Here is a 22,471-nt window from a genome sequence, read left to right as displayed (position 1 = left end):
TCTTCTCTCTTTTCTTCTTTCCCCTCCCTTCCCCTGCCCCTTCCCTCTCCATTCATTTCCCTTTTTTTCAGAATGAGGTGGCAATGCTTCTCAAACCAATATCAGAGAAGATTCAGGAAATCCAGAACTTCAGAGAAAGGAACAGAGGAAGTAAAATGTTCAACCACCTCTCAGCTGTCAGTGAGAGCATCCCCGCCCTTGGGTGGATAACAGTGGTGAGTGACACATGGGATGGTTGGGAGGGCTGTTAAAAGGCTTCTGGATGGTGCAGCCCAGGATAGCTCCAAATCTTGCAGAGTTCTGCAGTCTCATCTGTAGAGTTCTTCAGTCTACTACACCCAAGAGGGTAATAATATATCAGGGAAGGTGTCTGACTAATGTTTTACTTCCTTTCTCCTTCTGTTGTTTCCTGCTACCATGGGGTGATGGTCCTAGTCTCCTAAACCAGGCCCTTATGTCAAGGAGATGAATGATGCTGCTACCTTTTATACTAACAGGGTATTAAAGGACTACAAGAACAGGTATGTTGCTAAGCTCCAGTATTCACTAGCCAGAGAACAGATCATTAATCATACCAGTAGGGTTCACAGTGTTAGCACAGAAAACATTTTGTGAACTAAAAARCACTTGGTGCACTGCACCTCCTTGCAGCAGTATAGTTTCCTCTCCTTATCTCTGACTTGCAGCATGCTGCAGTGAGAATGGCAGCAGCATTAGCAGTGCTGGTTTTCACTCTCTGCACATTTCGAGATTAATTTCATTTTTCTGGCATTCCAGCATTATGAGCTTACATGTAAATGCCTATTTGTATAGCAATATGTGTCTAGCTGGCTGCTGTGCATCCTCCTCTCATACTGTTGCTGTTCTTGCTCTTCGCTTGAATATATGTATTTAGGTGGTAGATACATACAACCTCAAATTCCATAGCTCCTAATTTGATTTTTCTCTGTGCCACTATACTGTTCTTAAAGAGCATAAGGAATTCACAAAAGAAGTTCTATGAATAATATCTGAGAACTGATGGAGGAYGAGAAAAAATACAGATCATTCTGATGCCCTTTTTGAAAAATTGTGCATAAATCTGTTGATTTGGTACTTTTGAATGCCAGACTTTGGCTCTTGATTTTTGTATCCCAGTGAACAGTATTTGCTATTGAATGTTTCCTCTTTAGTGAGAAAAACTTTAAATATTAAAACCTTTTTGCATGTATTTATATTCCTTGTATATGTATAAATATATATTATGTATGTATCTGTATGCATGTTATTTTATATATATATATATATTATATATTATTCCTAAAGCTTTAGTTTACCTATTGCAGGTAGTAACTGATATGGGGTAACTGATGTTTTTTACAATATAGCATCAGTACTTAYACTGGAGAAAAAAATATCTCATGTAATGGTAGAAATAGAGTACGTTACTTAAGTATTTAGTTCTTCCTTTAATGAGGAAGTATTTTCCTATTTTTCACTGAATTTGACCACAGTGTCTTCCAAAGTATGGAAGGCTCTCCCTTGACTTCAGTAGGCTTTGGATTAAAGCTGTTGACCCAAATCTTCTGCATCATTAAGGATCAGACTCCAAAGGAAATAAATAGAAGGTTGACACAAGTCTGTGTAAGCATCCAGTCTGTAGCCATCTCTATTCAATAATAGTTTGTTTTGACTGAGGACTTCATCTTAAAAGCAGTTTCTCTCCATATTTCCTGGTTTCATTTTTAGTCCCATTGGAAGACTAACAAAAATGAGTTTGGAGCCAACTTGTCACTTGTGCTTTGAAAATTCTTGATGTATAAACATTTTAGTCTCATTACTGTAACACAATCCAGTACTGCCCTGACCATATTTGAACATGGCAGCCAGAGTATCTTACAGAACCCCCSGATATTTAATTTTCTGAAGTTTAGCACACTGAAACTGAGTCTGAGTACCTGCTGCACAGCTCAGTATCCTTTTAGTGCTTCTTCAGCTGACTTTGAGCCTGAGCAGAATGGTGACACTCACTTCTAGCAGGAATCACTCTCTGTTAGAGGCATTGCCTTATTTGTCCCCTAGAAGGATATAGAAGGTTTCCAGTGTAGTAGGCTTCAGTCTTTGCAGCACTGGACTGGTTGGCTGCCTGCCTAACTAATTTGTTGATAGCTTTGAGGCAGACAAAGCCTCAAATATGGGTTTTACCTGCAATAAGCAAGAGTAGCAATGCTTTCTGGTTTTAAGTATATTCACACGTAAATATTGTCTCTGTTTTTACAGTGACACACGCCATGTTGATTGGGTGAAGTCATATCTGARCATCTGGTCTGAGCTTCAAGCTTATATCAAAGAGCATCACACCACAGGTCTCACCTGGAGTAAAACTGTAAGTACTCTTCCTTTCTTCAAGAAGAACTGTAAAATGCCAGTAACCAGTTTGTCTTTTAATGCAGGTCATTAGCTCAGAAAAAAAWAAATATCTAGGCCAGGAACAAAAGTTATGGTCCATGGACTTCCCAACCAAGCCAATAAAAATTTGWAATATGGGTGGAGATGTTCAGGTGGTACAGATGTTCACTGTGGTACAGATTTGCAGGAAGAGGGAAGAAGTATTTGGGATGGTTATAGCCATAACCCTCAGCTGCAGATGGTGAGGAGCGGTAGACACATTTCTTTAGAAGGTAGGAACAAAACAAAATGGAAAAAATTGAAGGACATGTCAGACTAAAGGAAAACTGAGGGAATATGGCATGGAAAGGAGAATAATGATGGGAAGAGAGATTCAATAACAGGAAAGAGAAAAATAAGGAATACRTAACAATTTATGATTTTGTAGATGCCTAGCTTTATAAAACTGTTATATTAAACATACAGAAATAACTTCTGAAACACAGAGGGAGTAAATATAGCTGCATGCCAATTTATCTATGCTCCTTATATAAGCTGCTTCTGTGTGTTACATCTGTGATGCATAGAAATATGATAGCAAGAGAGGTATAAACATGAAAAATTARTTTTCTTTTGGGTATAAATGTAAGAGTTTATGTCCACTGTCTACATGCATGCAGTGTTCTATATTATTCTGCTCATGTTTGTTATCAGATTAGAACTGCTGAAGTATATCTRAAATGTAATCAGTCAGCTCTTTATTGATATCATCTCCTAAACCTACCCTGTACTTGCACACTCAGTCTTTCACACCAAATTTAGAATTTCTTCTGTGTACACAGATACCATTATTTTTAATTGAATGACTATTCAGAGGACTGGTACAGGCCACCGTTTAGTTCTCAAACCAAACAATTTTAAGAACTCGGGAACATAGGTAAGTGAAGTAGAACTTCCAAATTAATAGCCCTTCCAATTCAAATCATTCTGTGATTCTATGAAATGTAGTTTAACATGTAAGAAGAGGTCTAACACCTTTCCTGTGAAGACAGGCCAAGAGAGTTGGGAKTTTTCAGCCTGAAGAAGTCTTCATAAAGATCTTTTTGTGACCTTTCAATATATAAAGTGGGTTTGTGAGAAAGACTGAGAAAGACATTACGAAGGCTTGAAATGACAGGACAGGGGGCAATAGTTTTAATTATAAAGACTGAATATAAGGAAGAAATTCTTTTTTATGAGGGTGATGAGACTCGGGAATAGGTTGCCCAGGGAAGCTGTGGATGCCTCATCCCTTGAAGTGTTCAAGGTCAGGTTGGGTAGGACTCTGATCTACCTGGTCTGTGAAAGGTGTCCCTGCCCATGGCAGGGAGTTGGAACTGGATGATCTTTAAGGTCCCTTACAATGCAATCCTTCCTGTGATTCTGTGATACTTGGACAAGATTGCTTTCTATCTGTATGGAGGTTATAACCATACAAGAGAATGTAGGTTACTTGTGCTCAGCAAGAGACGGCAGCTTTCTTTTCATACCCTTCATTAGATATTGTACAAGGCACTATACAARTATTCAAATTCAAGTTCAAACACAAGAGAAAACCACTATCTGTGTGTACTTCTTTGTCTGAAGCAATACAAAAATATTTGAACATGAAAAACTAGAAGACTGTAATTATTTGCTAGTTTTTAGGTCTCTGTACAAAAAATTAAAATATTAAACATGATTCCTTTACTTAGTACAAAACTTCACAGTTGCTACATCCCATTGTATTATGATCAGKGAATGTGAGAAGAGCTAATGATTTTTAAATTATTATTAAATAAGGAAAAGGAATTGTAGTACCCCATTAGCTGCATTAGCCTGAGAATCTGGGACAAAATCCATTACGTTAATACAGAAAAGGAATAATCTTCACCTTTAATACAACTTCACAAGCATGGAAATAGTGCTATAAGATGAAGGTTTGTTTAAGCCGTTTGATCAAACAGGAGGAGCTCTCMGTGCTGGTGAGTACTGGTAATCTTAATCAGAAGTGTAGCTGTTGCAGATCATATTTGACTGATCTTAAAACCAGTATCTTAGCCTTCATGTCTTCATATTTCCCTGTCTTCAGCTGTCCAAGAAATTGGTGAAATCTAGGTGTGGCTTGTTCATTTATATTAAGCATAGTTTCCTGCCAACAGTGCTCATTCCATCATGAGCCCATCACTGCATCTGAAATACCGATTTCACTTCACTTTGGAATCACTCATATCTGGAAGTTGTCTTGGAAGTGTACCTCATTTAAATTATCCTTTATGTGATGTGAGTCTGAAAGATTAAATTGCAACTCATTTTTATGGATGTATATATTTTTTTAAGTTTTACTAAACTGAGTGTAAGAAAATTAGAATCCAATAAGTTAGCAGGTTGTTTAAATAGGTTAAATGTTATTTAAATATTTCTATGAAGAATAGTAACAAATACATTCCAGAAAGATATGAGTTGCTTAAGTGATAATTTCATTTTTGTTACACATTTTAAAGTGAGAATGAAAGTCACAGATTCACATTGTGTGAAGTTAAGCATAAAGGGCTGCAGAATCAGGGTCTAGACAGAAATATATAAAAGCTGTAGGTATATTCCAGACACAGTTGTTAATCGTTGTACACAGCAGCTTCCCCTTACATGCATAAAAGGAAAATAGGAAAAAGCAGTAATTTGGCAAGGTGTTAACAAAGTGRAACATTCATGAAAGGTAGACATTAGTATAGAAATGGTATTTTATTACAAAGGGAGAGAGGAAGAGAGAAATGTCTTGGGGAGTACAAGTACAGATTTATATTGCACTGATAATTTAGCCTTCATATCTGCAGAAGTCAAAAATGCATGAAATTTCTATAAAAAGCTCTAAAGTAGCATATTTGGTTATTTCTAACAAGAGTGAAGAGTCAGGAAGAATATTAACTACTGCTTCTCTCCGAGCTATATTCTTGTTGCTTGAACTACAACAAAACCCAGGAGCATCAGCCTAGATCTGAGGGTTTCCTACGCTTAGGTTTCCAAAAAGAAGGAGACAGGATTTTTTAGTCGCCACTTGGCCCCCTAAGCTATGGGTGCTGTACACTGTGGAGTGCACATTTATGGCCATGCAATATCCCAAAAGCTATGGCATTTCCAGCCCCACTGTACTCTTCCRTCAAGCTGCACTGGGCAGCTGCAGCCAGCCTTGGAACGGATCACTAGTGCATACAGGGAAGTGTTCCTGGCTCTGGCAGCAGGCATACAGGCAGACACTTAAGAGGAAAGAGRAAAAAATGTCCTAATAAATTAGAAGACAGACACCAAATCAGTTGCAAAAGGTTGAAATAATGTCCAAGCAGTCAATAAGTTATCTCTATCTGCTTTATAAAAGGTTTGTGATAAAAACAGATGCTTATGGATTTTTAGATCTAACATAGTTGTCTCTTACTCACTTTGGTTCTGCCAAGATGTGTGGCAGTATCATACTTCTTAAGGTTGCCCTATCAAAATGTGTGGGACTGTGTGAAAAGAAAGCCAAGAAGTAGTGTAGTTAAGGACACCTTTAGACTTCGGTGCATCTGAGCCTGTTTTGCTGCTCATGTGGAGTGGTGGTACAAAAAGACTGGACTGTATAAATTGGCATTTCAAGTCATGTTGGGTATGGTGAGGATATTTGTTGGTACTGTGCTCATAGAAGARAAGTATAAATTTAAATTATGTATGTTTGTGAGCAGGATTGTCCCAGAGAGTAAAAAGTTCCATTTATTTTCACCGTGATCTGAAATAGTAATTTTCATTGATTGATTGTGCATATGTCAGAGAAAATATGCTTGTCAGATGGAAGTCAGATGGATGTACTGTACAGTATTTCCACAAAAGTGTAATTCTGTAGTTCATTATCTTGAATGCAGAGTGCCCTTCTGCTCCTCCACCCTGTGGTGAGTGGCCATTCACTATATTCACTGCATTTCAATTTAGCCATCTTGACAGTAGGAACAATAGCAATTACCAGCCTGATGGAGGTTTGTTTTAATTTGCTACTGGATATAACGTTGTCAGATGTCAGTGAGTCTTAAGAAAAAACTGTTGTTACAATGAAATATTTTAAGTGTGCAGGGTAGCACACTACCTATGCAGTAATTGTCATTTTTGCTTGCTGCAACTTTCTGTCTGTAACAGCTCGGATACAGACCTTCTGTCTTTCTCAGTATTTTTTGATAAACAGCAAGTGCCTTTTTTTTTTCTCTTGAAGAAGCATTCTACTGGAGCATGGCTCTTTCTACCCTCCCCTTGTTTTTGATGATGCAAATAAACGAACAGCTGTAGTATAAGCTCACAAGAATGCCTCATAAAAAGCTACAAGGCTTGCATGAGTGATCTGGGAGAAGTGAAGCCTCTGCTCCTGTTTCTGTCGGTTAACTTTGCAGCAAGAAAACAACCAGTGATAATGAGAGATTGGTGTAGTTTTCCATATATCAAGTAAGTGTTTAGACACTAGTCTTGTTCAAGGATAATTGTCTTGAATGTTTCAGTTGCAGGTGGATCTGTACTTAACTTGTTATTATTTGTATGCAATAGTAATTTAGGACAAATATTACCAGTGGGTTTATTTACGAGCAGGAGATATTTATAAACTAGCAGTGAATTACATTACAGTATTTAGTTCCTAATACAGAATTTCACTCAAGTGATGAGTGAAATCCTTCCCCCTTTACAAATAAAAACAACTTAGGATGAAGTCTGTAAATCTTCAAAAGAGTTGAAATTTATTTAAATCCTGTTTCCATTGAAGCCAATGGAAGCTCTTTTCCCTGAAATAGCATTTTAAAAAACATTTATTAGTCATTAGATAATACACTAAAAACATTGTTTAAAAGCTTAAATTCTCCACGCTGAGAAGTATCATGATCATTCCTACATTAGCCTGATTGAGTGCAATTACACTAGTCTCAGGGCAGACTTTCGGCATTTTATTCTCGTCCAAAATAATCACCTCCAGACATTTTCTTATAAAATAGCCCTGCCTCTCTCCTGCTCTATCAAAACATGTTTCTGTTTTACATCATCTCTATACATATTGATGTGAACAAGCTGCAAAAGACCTACTTCTGCAGGCAAAAGCCTCCTATTATCTGTCCAGTATCTCTTCTATGCTGTGTCTAGTTTGACCCACTTATCAAGCAGCCATCGTCTGAGCCACTTCACTAAAGCTAAAGGTCAAAACGGTAGTACCACATTCCAGCCACAGCCACAACTGTAATCCCAGAGACCTTATTCAGATAGAAGTAAGGGCAGCATAGATACACCAATTTAAATGCCTGTATTTTGGATAGGATGTAGACATTTCCACAGTGCTCAGTTTTTCTCACTGATAACCTTTTCTCTTCTTTTCTGTGAATCTTCTATTGCTTTCTYTACCATTCCCTTTCCCTATTCCCTTATACCTTTTTGTTGAAAAAAATTGTATCCTTTAATTGCGAGTGTTTCTTTCTCAGAGAATGGGCAGTGTTCTGGTTTTTGGTACACAATCAATTAAAAAACTGGCCATCCTGACATCTCTACAACAGTTGCATCTTCAGATGACACTGCCTCTGTTATACCACTTTCCCTTTGAAACAAAGTCTTTTTACTCTCTTACTCCAACAATGTCTGAAAATACTTGTCTTTATTGTATATCAATGGTGTTCTCTTAACTTTGACCAAACAGCATTCAGACATGYTAAGGTAAACCTGGGCAAAGCATGCAGCCTAGTTCAGTGAAAAAGGGAAAGGAAAAAGAAAACTGAAGTATGCAAAACGGAGAGAAAAGGAAAAGCTACATCTATTAAAACTTTACTGTCTTACTAAAGTTATTGGTCTTCTTTTTAACCATATTTTTATATAAGTAAAAGATGGTTGATTCTGCCTGTTGGAGCACATTACTTGGAATAACATCGTCAGTTCTCAAATGATTTAGAAGACCATGGCTGTGTAAAACATTTCTGCTTGGGTAACTCTGAAGGTGTAAACATTGTTTTAAATCCTGAACAGGTGATGAATGGCAGAAGTGTCTTAAAAGGGGCTGCAAAGCTTGAAAACKCTACAGAAAAATAATTCTGCTGAGACTCGGTAACAAGAAAAGAACCTGGCCTGATTTTTCTTGTTTTGTGTTTTAACTAACAAAGATTACAGGCCCTGTAAGTCAGCTGTTCCATCCCGTAAATTGCAGCTCTCAGGGCTGCATAACCCCTTGTAGACAGGTGGCTTAAATAGGGTAGGTAATAGAACTGTTATGCTAAGCTACTTTTACACAAAAAACACCTTAACAAGAGCTCTGYGCCCCTGAGTCACAGTCCACCTGTTCCCAGAGGTTGATACATGATATTTTGAGCTTCACAACTCTTGTCTTTGGCTGTGCATATGTATGGAAAAAACAATACAAAATGCTGTAATCATTTTAGGTGTGAAACTAGGATTACTATAAAGRGGGAGAAAACAGGGATATCCTTCCTTTTTTTTCTTTTATTTTGAGAAGAATGTATTCCCTATAAGAATCCCTGTTTATCTGCTGCCATGAAAAGAAAGCTTTTCAATAAATTAAGGAACTGATTTYGTGACCTCTCTCTAAGCCACCTGTTGCCTCAGCTGCATATAGATACTTACCTTTTAATAGGAATGACTAACAAAATAGGTACTACGTATCACACACATGCATATATAATTTATTTATATGCATTATATAGATGTTTATGGTCTTGTGGTTCTGAGTAAAATCAACCATTTTATCTACAAGAAATGCATTGTTCAGATGTTCTACATCTGGTTCCCTGCACAAGAACTTTGTTCCCCTCACTTTCTGCACTGCACTGTGTCAGCTGAAAGGTGGATAAACTCAAAGGAATATCGCAGGTGTTTGTACAGGGTCTGGCACATAAGCCCCTCAATATCGCCAGAGATAGGAGCCTCTGACTAGGGCTCTTTGCTGCTGCAGTACTACAAATATAGTAACAGTGACATGGAAGGTTAACCCACGGAGCTGTTCAGCAAGAATAGCTCCGGAAATAGTAACATCTGCGATAAAGACATAAAAAGAAATTCTTACTGTCTCTCAGTAGCTGGGTTCAGACCTGAAGACACATCAAGCTGCATGTGGTCACCAAAAATTAGTGACAGTATGGCATCCAGAACACTTGTGTTTTATATGAACAGCATTTTATTTCTCCAACAAGACTGGTTTTGTCCCATGCTCCAGGGGAAGGAAGYCCTTAGGAGAAATGTTCTTAACAAGGCCCAGCTTCTCAAAACCAAAGGCYTTCACTCAGCTCTCCTGAAATTTCAAGGGAATTAAATGAGATGAGATCAATGAATTTCAACCAGGCAGCTATCTCAACATAAACAGTGATTTCTTTCTTCCAGTGAGCAATTTAGGTGAGAAAAGGAAGTGTAYTTCACCCTTCTGCCAGTTGAATAAGATAAAGATAGAAATGCAATATAATTTGAGGCTGTACCACAATCCTGCAAACCTTTGCAACAGTGCATTTACCAGACCCAGCACTGTGAGCAGCATCAGACACTGTCACTGAAGGAAGCCTCTCTGCCACAGTCAGTGGGATGCCCTTGGGCCTCTCTGCAGATAGCTTGGGACTATCCAGCAAGGAACAAACCCTGACCCATTCTTATCACCCCTTTTAGAGCATGGTTGGAGGCTGAAGACAATTTTTTCCCTAAAAGGAAATTTCTGGAATGTKTCATTCCCTACAGAACTTTTGGTGCATGGTCACAGGGCCTGCATCTCCTGTTCTTGATAGAACCTTACTCAAATAATGAATTTTTCCTCCATTTCAAGAAGCTCCAGGAGCGAGGTTTAAAGCACATCATGTTCGCTATGGTGCAAAGCTACTGGTTAAAAGTTATGGCTTACTTTTTGTTAAATTTTACTCTATCTGTTTTGATAATTCTTACTAGAGACACATTTGTAAATGAAGGAAAAATAACCACTCCAACATGTTAATGGGAGCAGTCAGCTATGATTATAACTTGACGTGGTGTCCACAGACACCGCAGCACTGAGAACAGCAGCTGTTGCTGAGGCAAACAGCTGAAAAAGGGGAAGAAAGGCGACTTGCAMATAACCGCTTCTGCTGGTCCAAATGGCTCCTAATACTCTTTGTGTGAAGACACACTGTTGTTAACATCTGCGTGAAGTTAATCTGAAGAGTTGTTTGCAAATAGCAAAGCTGCTAAGCACCTGCTGCTTTAAGATACATGAACTTTTGTGGGCATGTAAAATGCTATTTTATTCCCTGCAGCTATCACAAACACCACCCTATACAGAACAGAAATGAATGGACTTTGTGAAGGGCATTTCCGTTGAAACTGGATAGGACTATACAYAAATATTACCACATACCGGAACAGTTTAAGAGCCTAGTTCAGAAATATTCTAGAGCCTCAGGGTCTAAGTGGTCTTAGAAGAGTAAGTAAGGAAAGCAAAGTATTTGCCAGTGACTGAGGTTGGTAACTTGGAAGTTTATTTAATAATAGATGTCAAAACGAATTTTGACTTCTAATAAAAAGAAGTTCCTGGAACTACTTCACTTGGCTGATTTTTAAGCTGCCCTTTACATCGGTGTGTTTGAGTGCAGCACAGGTTTCATCTTCTTGGCATGCAGGGACTGCAAGAAGGGAAATGTGTTTTCTGTATTTCCAGTTCATTTTTGTGCTTTCTGCTGCCTTTTAAGAGTTTCCCTGAGCCACTCTCCCACAAAGAATGTCACCTCACTTGAATGTTTGTTTTATTTCASTTAAAATATGGCAAAATGGCAAAAAGAGAAGACTATAGCCAGAGTAAGACTGCAACCTCTTCCCAGCAGTTCTGTGCACCCGCTCAGTAGTGAGACTTGTCATCTTTTCCATGCCATTTAATTTCAATTGGGGGATGGTCCTACTGGATGAACCCATGTTGTAAGATGGTAGGTCCACAGTGGAGCAGTTAAACTCTGTACTTCCGTGATTTTTCTTTGATTTGTCCTTCAGTTTTTGTGGCCTAATTTCTGTTTGAAATTGTTTGCAGTTTTCAGAATGGCCCTGGATTTTGAAAATATCATGCTACATTATCAGTTAGCTTGTGTAGTTGTWACTCAGGTCTTAAACTAGACAAGATTTGTCATGCAGGAGAAAAGCTAACAACCAGGGTTTGGTTTATCTTTTATTTCTGTGACTGCAGAAAATTAAGGGGAAAAGTGGGAAGTGTAACAGAACTTCAGGTAATCTTCCAAGACCTTGTGACAGCTTCTAAGTTCTTAATTAGATCTAACTCAAAATTTTTGTGCTTAGTGGAAATAACCACTGACTTCGGTGGAGGGACCAATCATGTAAAGAAAAGGCAGATGGGAAGTGTGAGTGAGTGAATACATTTTTTTCTTACTTTTGAAACCCACTTAAAGGAYTAGAATGTCTTTGCTCCTCAGGTCAAGAATTGAGTAAACTTGATTTCTCATCAGTCCTGCTCTAGAAGGAAAAAAGCTCCTAGTTTCCTAGATCCTTTCGCACATCTTCTCTTTCTTGAAAAGTAAATAAGATGACAATCTCCAGTCATAMGAAACTATGTCCAAACTTAATCAATGTATTGAAAATTCTTCCTTTTACTCTACTTTGATAAGGTAGTTCTTTCAGAGTTCTGGGAGAGAGAATACCCACTCCCACTGATAAACCCCTCTKAGTTTTATTTCCAACTCAGTTACATGGATATTCCCATACTTAAGCATTGTTTGAGCCCAGAGTGTCCTGCATGATCTGTGATGGCCTTGAAGCACAGAAACTGCCAGAATGCACTGGTTTTGAGATAATTATCGCTCTGTAATGAGCGTTTCCTCCAAAGGAAAGGGTTTCAGCAATCCCTTCCCACCAATATGAAATTGATTTTCTGGATAAAAGTGAAAAACCTGTTTGTTTGATAAGGTATGCACTGAACAAGGTGCCTGCAGGGCACAGGAGAAAATGARTAACTTAGATATTGAACCTTGGGAACCTTCCTCCCCCTGCCCCCAGCAGAACAAACAAACCCAAAATGCCAAGGGAAGGGAAAAACTACTGAGCATATGGCAAGAAGGAACAAGATGGTGGATGGCCCTTTGTCTCAGGGAGGGGAGGAAAGTCCCCGGAGGAGCTCCRGGGAGAAACCAGATGGGAACCTGGTGAACCTTCAAGGCTGGTCTCCTGTTTGCAGCAGAMAAACCTGGTGAGTTTAGAGCCCTTTCTTTTGTTGGTTCAGCTTCTCCCAGGGTCTGGGCCAAGATGGGATTGTCCCCACAGTTTCCCCACCAGTCCAAACTGACCAGCTCCCACCAATGGTCTGATTCAGACCRAARGCCAATCCAAACAGTCCAAGGAAAAACAACAGAAGTCACCRAAGAATTGCTGCTATGGTCCAGGGAAAAACTTCTTGCCTAAGCTAACAAAAACCAATCTTGCTAAAAGCAACAGTACAACCACTGATCTGAATGGCAAGCCGGGAGAGTGAGAGCTTGACCAAAGCTGCACCAGTGTTCCCCTGGCTCCTGCCCCTCCCCCAGACTCACTTAAAGCTACAGGACCCATTTCTGGGTATAAAGCAGATGATTGGGAATAGAGTTTCATCATAAAATCACCCCAAGACACAGAGTGACCCATCACTCTGTGTTGTGTGCAGAATACAAAGATAACTTCCAGATCTTATTTTTCTAATGCATATTTTCAGCTTTTGCACAATTAATATGGTGTTAATTCCAAATGGACGTGTGAGTCTTACCCAAGTTTCTGGAAAATCACAGCACTGTATTGATACACAGGTGGAAGCAGTAGGTATTTTTGAGAAATCAGATGGCAGTCTGGAATCTGGCAAGTGGATTTTTATCTCAGACTAAAGTTATTAACCACTACCACTACTGCTATTAATTGCCTTTCATAAAGCATACATAATTCATAACTGCATGTTGACACTGTGAGTGGTGAGTGCCATTTCTGGATATCTGAGTATTTTAAAAAGCCCTGCAAATGCAATGTTCATAATTCTGGACAGCCAGGACATACTAGATTCAGTTGCTATGGTTGCGGGCAACAGAAAGGGAAGATCTGTATTGCACCTCAGGCAGCAATAACTGATTGTGCCACTAGATCCACTTACATACTTTTTTTTTTTAATTACACTAATTCACAGTTCTGCTGACTCTGCTGCAGGTAACTTCACTGGCATTAGCAGAGGCAGGGACATAGGCACAGTAAACTGAGGGCTCAGTGAAGAAGTTGTCCCCAGCCTAAAACACTAACCTAGGATGAGGAAGTATGCAAGCAAAAGTTCTGAGTTARATGTATCCATGCAACAATGGAATGTCTCTAAAAGCAATCTACATCAGTTCCAGTATATTTTGACAATAAATGATAATCAATTCCAAAAGGAGATTCATCTCATTTGTTTACAATTGATAAAAAAAAGATTTAATAGCAAGAAGAGAGCTTATTGCCTTAAGAGATCTTAGATTTTGTTTTTAAAGTATRTCTGAAGAGTACATTAAAAAGGAGCATGTGGACCCAAGCCCTTTTCCTGGTATCAGGTTGGGTTTATAGGCCAGAACAAGTTTCACTTTTTAAAAAATAGCTTTAGTTTTCACTCCTGTGTGATGCATTAACCAGATAGATACTTTGCTGTTTCAGTTTCAGTTTAGTGGAAAGCAGAAAGTAGTACCATGAACAGGTAAAAATATCCTCTGAGGCCAGGTAAGCAATATCTATTTCCATATGGATTACCAGGGACAGGCTAACACCCTGTATCTCTTAACAAAGGTAGCCAGTTAAAGAATACAATAAAGAATTCSCATTGTATCTGCCCACCTGTTAAATATTTGCTTCCGCAATGCACAATATCTGYGTAGCTAGCTGAACTCATAAGAACCAATCTAATTTTGTATATACTTCTTTTAAAAGTTCCTTCTGTGCTGCAGAGTTGAGATCAGAGTGACACTCAGTGGCAAGACAGTAAAAGCAATTCTCAGATTCTCTCTAACATCTATCATTAGGATGTTAGGGCATTATTATGGAATTTTAATCCCATAAATATTAGTATTTTCTCTCTGTTTGATAATACTCTATGTAGGCATTACAATTCAGACCAAAACATGTATTTTTGATTATACAAACTGAAAGAAAGATTGTGTTACTTACTTTGCCAAGGCCTCCTTCACTTACAACTTGTGTGYTGTGATCTTGTGCAACTGAAGAAAAAAAAAAAGAATTTGAGAAACTGACCAAGACTTGAATGACTATAGTTTTACATTCTGTGGCATTTGAATCTTTACAGATCACTTGAACAGTTCAAAGAATAGCATTTTACATCTTTCATGAAATTTATCATGTTCCATATGAATAACTGACAGTTTATGACCCTTTCAGTTATTTGTGTTGGATGAAAACATTTTCTATACGTTTCTGAATGCATGCCAAGATACAGTTAACTGAACTTGGTATCTGAAAAAAAGAAGACATTTTCCTTTTTATGTTAGTAAACACTGGACTAAATTATGGAATCTTTACTGTTACAGATTTTTACATGAGTCTTGACAAGCATTTGAGACAAATATTTTAGGTGGAGTAGCTCTGTGGTAAGATAGCAGTGGGGGCTGTCAGTCTTTCCAGATGTGCTTGCTTCCATGCAGGGAAGAATTCATAGGATTACATTTGATTATGAAGACAGAAATAGTTCCAAGCCTATGGCTTTCTAGAGTCACCTGAACTCTCACCATTCAAGGATGTTAATAAATAAGAGTTATTGTGAGACAGTTCTTTGAAACATTGTATGTAAAATAATTTCCCTTTGTCTCAAACAGGGTCCTGTTGCATCCCCCATGTCCATGCGATCTGTTCTAACCAGTGGCTCCTGCCTTTCCCCGCCACCTCTGCCACCACCACCTCCGGGACCACCCCCTATCTTCGATACAGAAATGGCAAAGGATGAAGGAACTGCATCTCGCTCAGCCCTCTTTGCACAGCTTAACCAGGGAGAGTCAATTACCAAAGGTCAGGAGAAAAGAAAACGAGTTGTGATCCATGAGTCAAAGTACATCAAAAGCTGTTACAAGTATTAACCTAACTTTCATTTTTAAGTTACATTCTAGCAGCTCAGATCCTTCTGAGCCTTGCAGTGATTTGATGGAGAAGACTGCATACCAAAACCTCCTTTAGAAGTCACAGCCCCCAAATAAGTTCAGAATACCTGACATTCACACCATTTATTTAGAGGTGTTATCCTTCTAAGGCAGCCAAGACGATCTTCAGGCCCCAGTAGCTGGTGAACCTCTTGAGATGCAATGAAGTTTTATCCCTCTTTCTGATTCACATAGAGTGCACAAACCTGTGTCAAAATGTGTTACATGTAAGGTGAAAAGGTATGGCTCACAGATCAGTGTGGAGTGCAATAATACAGCTTTTTGTACTAATATTGGAGTTGTATGTTTGTGAATTTAAATACATATGATGATATATTTACCTTTAATGCTGCAGGGACAGATCAAATGTCATAAATTAGAAAAAGAAACTGTGTTTTACAGATGGAAAAGCGTGATACAACAAGCTCTCAGAGCTTGCTATGGATGAAGAGGGACGAGAAGACATTGTGGGATTTTCTGTTGAAGATACTAAGATGACCATACACAGTAAAAAAGGGTTTATATTAGCTGCTAAAAGTATGTCAGCAGTTTTACTTTAGTCATTATCCAAGTAAACCTTGAGGAAATAAAAAAATGCAGTTTCAGAAAATAATATAGCACAATTACAAACAAACCTTTCATGCTTCAATATGAGCCCTTTTAGGATTGGAAAATAGACTCTATTTCACAAGCATCCTTTTTAAAAWTTTTTTTTAGGGCTTCGCCATGTTTCTGATGACCAGAAAACGCACAAGAACCCCAGCCTCCGTGCCCAAGGTCCATCTGTTCGTTCTCCAACAAAAAGCCATACTCCAAGTCCCACCTCTCCTAAGAATTCCCTGCAGCAGAACCATGCCCCTGTCTTGGAGCTAGAGGGGAAGAAGTGGAGAGTGGTGAGTTCCAGTCACACCTCTGAATTGTGCCTTGCACATTGCAAACCAGGTGAAACACTGAAACATTTTGCAAGTCTACCTCTGATCACTGTGCAACAAAACAAAGGTGCAACTTAAATGGGCTGAGTCTTCCATATCTTTGCATTGCTACAGTTCAAATTTTACTATTGTGTAGAATCTTAAGTTAATTCTTTTGTCTCTGAGAATCACTTATTAATTCATCTCACCGGTGAACATGAGAACCARCGTATAAATTACTTGCAAATTACTTGCAAGACAATGCCCCAGAAACAAGTCCAGTAGAGAACACCAATTAAAATCTCTTTTTGCAGGCTATTCTTGTGGATGAGAGAGAACAGTCATCACAGACCACTTTCTCCAGCTACCCTAGCCAATGGAATKATACATTTATTTTTTATTGCCCATTCAATGCAAGCATGTCTTCCATGCTTAAAAGTAGAGAAGTGTTAGCCTTTTACTCACTCTACAGATAGRAAAGAGATTTGTTTAAAGTTTGGATGTTAATTTATGTAGGCATGTACCAAAGAATCTATGAATGAAATTGATGTGACTGTATTGGTTAAGAGAAGGAGGAAAGCATATGCAGTTTAGTCATGCAGAAGGTTATATACTCAGTCATTSCTGTCCAGTTTGTATATGGTGCAGTCACTATGTTGTCTTACAGTTCTACCATCTGGAACTTACTTTGTGGACCCCTAGCTTTATCTGGACATCCATAAAGTGTAGTTAGTTCTTCTTTCAAGCCTAATGAAAGGAAATTTATTCACCTGTTACTCCTTTATTGTATATGATAATGCCTGTACATGTTCATAATATGCTCTATGGAACATTCGAGTAAGGAAAACTTTCCCTTTTCTTCAGTCTGAATCAGATGGGAGCCAAACAGCAGTTTTGTGAATGCCTTTTTAAATTGTTGTGAGCATAAYGTCTTCACTGAAATATTAATGGATTTTGTCACTGGCCGTGCTGACTTCTTCAGCTCTGCAACTCTGAAATACAGTGTCATCTAAGGGTCACTTAGGTGAGATATCTGATCACCAAGCCAATTAGGATTTTAAGCCACAGGAAGGATATTACTTCAGTTGTAACTGAAGAAGCAATGACTTGAGGATAAACTRTACTAAAGTCTGTCTGACTGTTAGCTAGTTAAAGGCAACCAATTAAACAAACTTTCTTTTGAAATAGGAATATCAGGAGGATAAGAATGACCTGGTCATTAACAACACTGAACTCAAGCAAGTGGCCTACATTTTTAAGTGTAACAAATCTACACTTCAGATAAAAGGAAAAATCAACTCAATTACTATTGGTGAGTGGATAGCTCAGTTGGGCTTTAAGTGATAGTCTTGCAAAAACTGACTTACGTGTTTAATAATACATCTGAATCATTCCATTMACTTTAATGATAGATCATGTGAGTAAAGTGATCAGTCCTATGCAGTGCAGGAGGAGTGGGAATTTCCATAGTTAATGTAGCAGCTCTGCATGTATTTGCTTTTGTCTTGCCTTTCTTATTTATGATTGCTTTTATTTTAGACAACTGTAAAAAGTTCGGCCTTGTGTTTGACAATGTTGTGGGAATTGTGGAAGTGATCAACTCCAGGGATATTCAGATTCAGGTAAATATCTGTTTGAGAGATTAAGATAGACAGAGAACAAATGAGGGGGGGAAAAGCCCAACATGTAGCTACAAGGCATTTTAAAAACTTACAGGGTTCAACAAAAGTAAGAAATATCCAAGAGCATCAGCACTAAATTCGGCTGACATTTTCAGAAAATCCATATGAAAACTATTGACTATCACTGAACGCATCTTCCACAGCCCAGTGCCTTCCGGTTCTAGTGAAGCTGAGAGATCCAGCTGTACACTGGCAGAACTGTTAGTTCTGTCCCTAATGTCCCTCATGGAGCAGAGTGGGAATCTACCCAAGAAGGCAGAGTCTGGTAATATGCTGTGTGCTGCTCGAATCAGGCAGCTTCCAGGATTTGTGTATGCCACGTGCTAAGCACCTCCATTTTCTCAGCAATTTGAAGACTGTGTTCAAATACATGATACGTTAATGCAACAAAATGACAGTAAATTAGTCCTACAGATTTTGCTRTAGTTACTTYRATGCTATATTGTTTGGCWCTCCTTTATCTCAGGGTTTTGKTTTTTTTTCTTGMCARATGTTTGCARATTATKAAACACACCTTCCTTCTGTTCTCCATTGCCTAAGAGCCATTCAGGAAAAGAAACTTTAAGATGCATTTATCCACTGCATAGATCAGACTTCAGGATAAGGGTGGGATGCAGGAGGACAGACCACTTCGTTTACTGTCACATTTAAGGCACTGAAGTTGAAAGATATTCTTTAATTAAGTGATGGAAGACACTCAGATTAACAAGTCCATCTCTGCCACATGCTGTCACAGTTCTACAGCTCAGGATAATCTCTGCTGTTTTTATGCATTGTCCAGAGTATATTGCTGTCTTTGCTAGAGAGGACAGGAGGAGGAATTTTTACTGACAATCAGCAAATCAGACTGTTAGCCATGAAGAAATCTTTCAATCTGTAAAATTGTAAACAAGCGAAAATTTCCCTTTCTCACCTCAAGTGTGCTTGCTTTTAAAGAGACACAAGAAATAGTTTTAGAGATTTAATTAAATTGATCTTAGTACTTCTAAAGAAGTGTAGCTTGCCTGAAGGGGATAAAAACACTATCCTGTTGCATGCTGGGAGAGCTTTGAAGTCTTCAGAATGTATTACAAATCCCTTTTTCTGTACTACTGTATGCTGGGGTCTTTTCTTTGCCCTTATTGGGTTGAAGTTGACATGTTTGATTTCTTAACTAGTTCTCACTGATGAACAAGGTGAACACTGCTTAAATATCAGCACAAAAGTGTCACTGAAATTAGAATTAGAGAAGTTTCATCAAACTGTATGTTAAAAGCTTCCGGTATATTACAGGTTTGCTGTTCTTTATAGATCTTCGTTACCACCATGAAGAATTTTCACAGTGTCCAACAAATCAAATCAAAGCATCCCTCAGGCAAATGACACACAGATCAGATGCTGGTAGTCAAAATTAGACCTGGAAGGCAATGAGGATTTTATTTTCAGTATCTCTGTTTGCATTTTAAGATTTGATGTTAGACTTCAGTAGTAAAGTAGACTGTATTTTGCAGGTGATGGGGAAAGTGCCAACCATTTCTATTAACAAAACAGAAGGCTGTCACATCTACCTCAGTCAGGAATCATTGGATTGTGAGATTGTGAGTGCCAAGTCATCCGAGATGAACATTCTCATCCCCCAAGATGGTGATTATGTGAGTGAGATTTTTTTTTTTAAATTTTCCTCCCTGTTCCACACTAGTCTTGGCAGCTAATAGCACTTTAGCTGCTAGGAAAGAAACTGATGTAACACACATATTAGGTTACCAAAGAAATGATCCAAAACAATTGAATTTCTATGTGCTTGTATCCCAGGAGAGAGAATTCCTTATTTTCTGGGGCACAAAGTAATTTCAAAGATCAGAAATTATGTTTTCTCTTTCCATTTTCATGGATAATGGCTTCAAATGGATAATGTCCATTTGATCTTTGATATCTAAACATAATCTTCCAAAGAAATTCACTTCACAGACGTGCACTCTGAGGACGATGAGACTGAAACTAAGATAAATATAATACTACTACAGGTGAAGTAATACTGTATACTTGTTTTTTTTCTAAAGCTGTTGATACATGGGTAGCACCTGTAGTATCTTCTATTTTCAGCAGGTCCTTAAAAGCCACTTAAACAGGTGCATTTCCCAGTTCCTTTCCCATTCTAGTAAAATTTTCATACTATGCCCAGTGGCATTTCTGGTGAAGTCATGCTCTGTCACTTCACACACAAGCAAGGGATCACTTCACACAAGCAGGCAAAGCAGTTTCCTCAAAAGAGAAGAGTTGAAATTGCAGTGGCCATATATGCACAGCGATAGCCAGAAATTAAATTTCTTGTTAGTCTTTTGAGCTGGAATTTGCTGTGGGGTTTTAGGCTTTATAAAATAAAATGGGTAATGAGAATTCTTGTGCTCTACATTTCCATGACTGCTGGATGCCCAGCTTTAGATAACTAAAGAGGAAACAAGTTTTAGTGGGTGCATATTCACCTATTTGTTTTTAAAAAATGGTCAGTCTTGTCTCAAAACTACCATAACATCAGAAATTACTGGCTATCATAATATCTCTTTTGGRTCTGAATGAAAAAACCTTTCTTTTCACATAATTTTTTTGTTTACTGGGTACAGAGAAATACTYAACAACATCTCCCATCATTTAACTGAATTTGTTGAATGGAAGGACACTTTATTTGAGGTTCTGCTTTATTTTCTCTACCCCACAAAGAAGGCTGAGTATTTTGAAGCATATCACGCTTATAATAATAGGGTTTTTTAATTTTACTTTATTCTTCCCTGTTACAATATTGCCTTAAAATTAGACTCCTGGCCTAATCTCCGCATCTAAATCCTTTCTACTGTCTTCCAACCTAGACACCAATGGAATCTGAAGTAATTTCTGACATGAAGCTTATTAACTTAGTTGATGCAGATAATGGTGTGAGAGGCATTATTGCAAAGTAGTACCATACCAAGGCTATTTGAAACTGAGTAGCATTAAGGCTTTTTCCTGTGTGGCATTGTAAAATATCTTCCTAGGGTTATGAAGAAGGCTTCTCTCTAATCCTGGCATGTCTGAGCGATCAATGCTTTCTCAGTCATGTACTACTAATAGTATTCCACCAGTTTTCATGAGATATCCCCTGTTTGTTTAACCACCATTGTTGCTTTTGTTCCCTGCCAGAAAGAATTTCCGGTTCCTGAACAGTTCAAGACAACATGGGATGGATCTAAGTTGGTCACTGAACCCGCAGAGATTGTGGGGTGACTTCCTCATGCCATACAGCACTTGCTGACTGCAGGCAGCCTGCGGCCAGCACACACAAAGCAGTAAAGAACTAGAAGTAGCAGGAGTTCATGCTGCCATCATAGGCCTTCAGGCATAGCTCTGCATGTTAGGAACAGTACCACATCTGGCACTCTTTTCGTTAGGCATCCCGGTACTGGTCACGTCTCCACAGTTTGCCTTCACATACGATTTTAGTTCTAAAACTGAATGTAATAAGTTAAACCCCCACACTCCAGTCACATCATTGGTTTGAAATACTGTATACATTAAGCCAAAATACTGCATGATACACTTTGTTGTCATCTTGCTTCAGTGCATTCCTTTTTGTGTTTCTGCTAATTTAAAACAGCATTAAGACTTTAAGGTGTTTATTTTTACCTGTTAAGCAATTCCTGTATAATGCAGTAAAAATGCACCCATAGAAAGTATGGAGTTTCTTGCAGTTCTGTGGCAATCATAATGTGTTTCGTTTTAAACAAGCAAAAAAAGGACAACTTTCAGCACAGCAATACATTTTGCTAACTGAAAATTAAAAACAAAATCTGCAACAAAAATTTCTGATATTCATATTTAGAAGATCTCACAGTTTTCTGTGAGGTAAGATTTTTAGTATGGTTCTCAGACTTGCTGTTGCCCTCTCATTTCTTGCAAATTAGTAATTCTTTTTAAGTTAGAGCCTCATCAAAACTAAAACCTTGCAGGAAATTACTTGAAGGGTTTTTGCTCCTTAGATTTATTTTTTTCCTTTTTTTATTTTTTTGGTGACATGATCGCTTACTTTTTAAAACTTCACATTGTATCTTGCCTCTTATACAGAAAACAAAGGAAGACATACATCTGATACCAGCCAGTTTTCCTTACTAATAAAGTACCTTTAAAATACTTCTATCGCAGCTCATATTCATTAAAAACATCATCCTGGGTTTTTTTTTTTTTTTTCCATATTTGTAGGATTTACTCTATTTCAAATATGCCTACAAAGCAAAGCCATAGATTTATGCCATACAAATTCTGAGCTCAAATAGAGGCAATTGTCTGTTTAGGCCTTTACTTTACAGTCCCTATTTTACATGCTTTTTTAACAAAGGTGGACTAT

General features: G+C 38.2%; 1 protein-coding gene across 2 annotated transcripts in view; it reads left to right on the top strand.

Annotated features, from left to right (window-relative positions):
• CAP2 (cyclase associated actin cytoskeleton regulatory protein 2) overlaps positions 1-22,462 on the top strand; it is a 67,260-nt gene extending 44,798 nt beyond the window's left edge. For both annotated transcript variants that reach the window (XM_057367440.1, XM_057367441.1), the window contains exons 5-13: positions 72-215; positions 436-521; positions 2,260-2,365; positions 15,207-15,396; positions 16,242-16,417; positions 17,624-17,747; positions 17,975-18,057; positions 19,608-19,748; positions 21,271-22,462. In XM_057367440.1, coding sequence (XP_057223423.1) covers positions 72-215; positions 436-521; positions 2,260-2,365; positions 15,207-15,396; positions 16,242-16,417; positions 17,624-17,747; positions 17,975-18,057; positions 19,608-19,748; positions 21,271-21,354 — 1,134 coding nt within the window. In that variant the 3' untranslated portion in view covers positions 21,355-22,462. The remainder of the gene's footprint in view (positions 1-71; positions 216-435; positions 522-2,259; positions 2,366-15,206; positions 15,397-16,241; positions 16,418-17,623; positions 17,748-17,974; positions 18,058-19,607; positions 19,749-21,270) is intronic.
• The last annotated feature ends 9 nt before the right edge of the window (positions 22,463-22,471 follow it).

This window comes from Malurus melanocephalus, unplaced genomic scaffold, assembly GCF_030028575.1.
Source record: "Malurus melanocephalus ecotype Western Australia unplaced genomic scaffold, MMel_1.1 scaffold_79, whole genome shotgun sequence".
Lineage (NCBI taxonomy): Eukaryota > Metazoa > Chordata > Aves > Passeriformes > Maluridae > Malurus > Malurus melanocephalus.
Note: the sequence above shows the minus strand (reverse complement) of the source record. Positions and strands in the feature narration are given on the sequence as shown.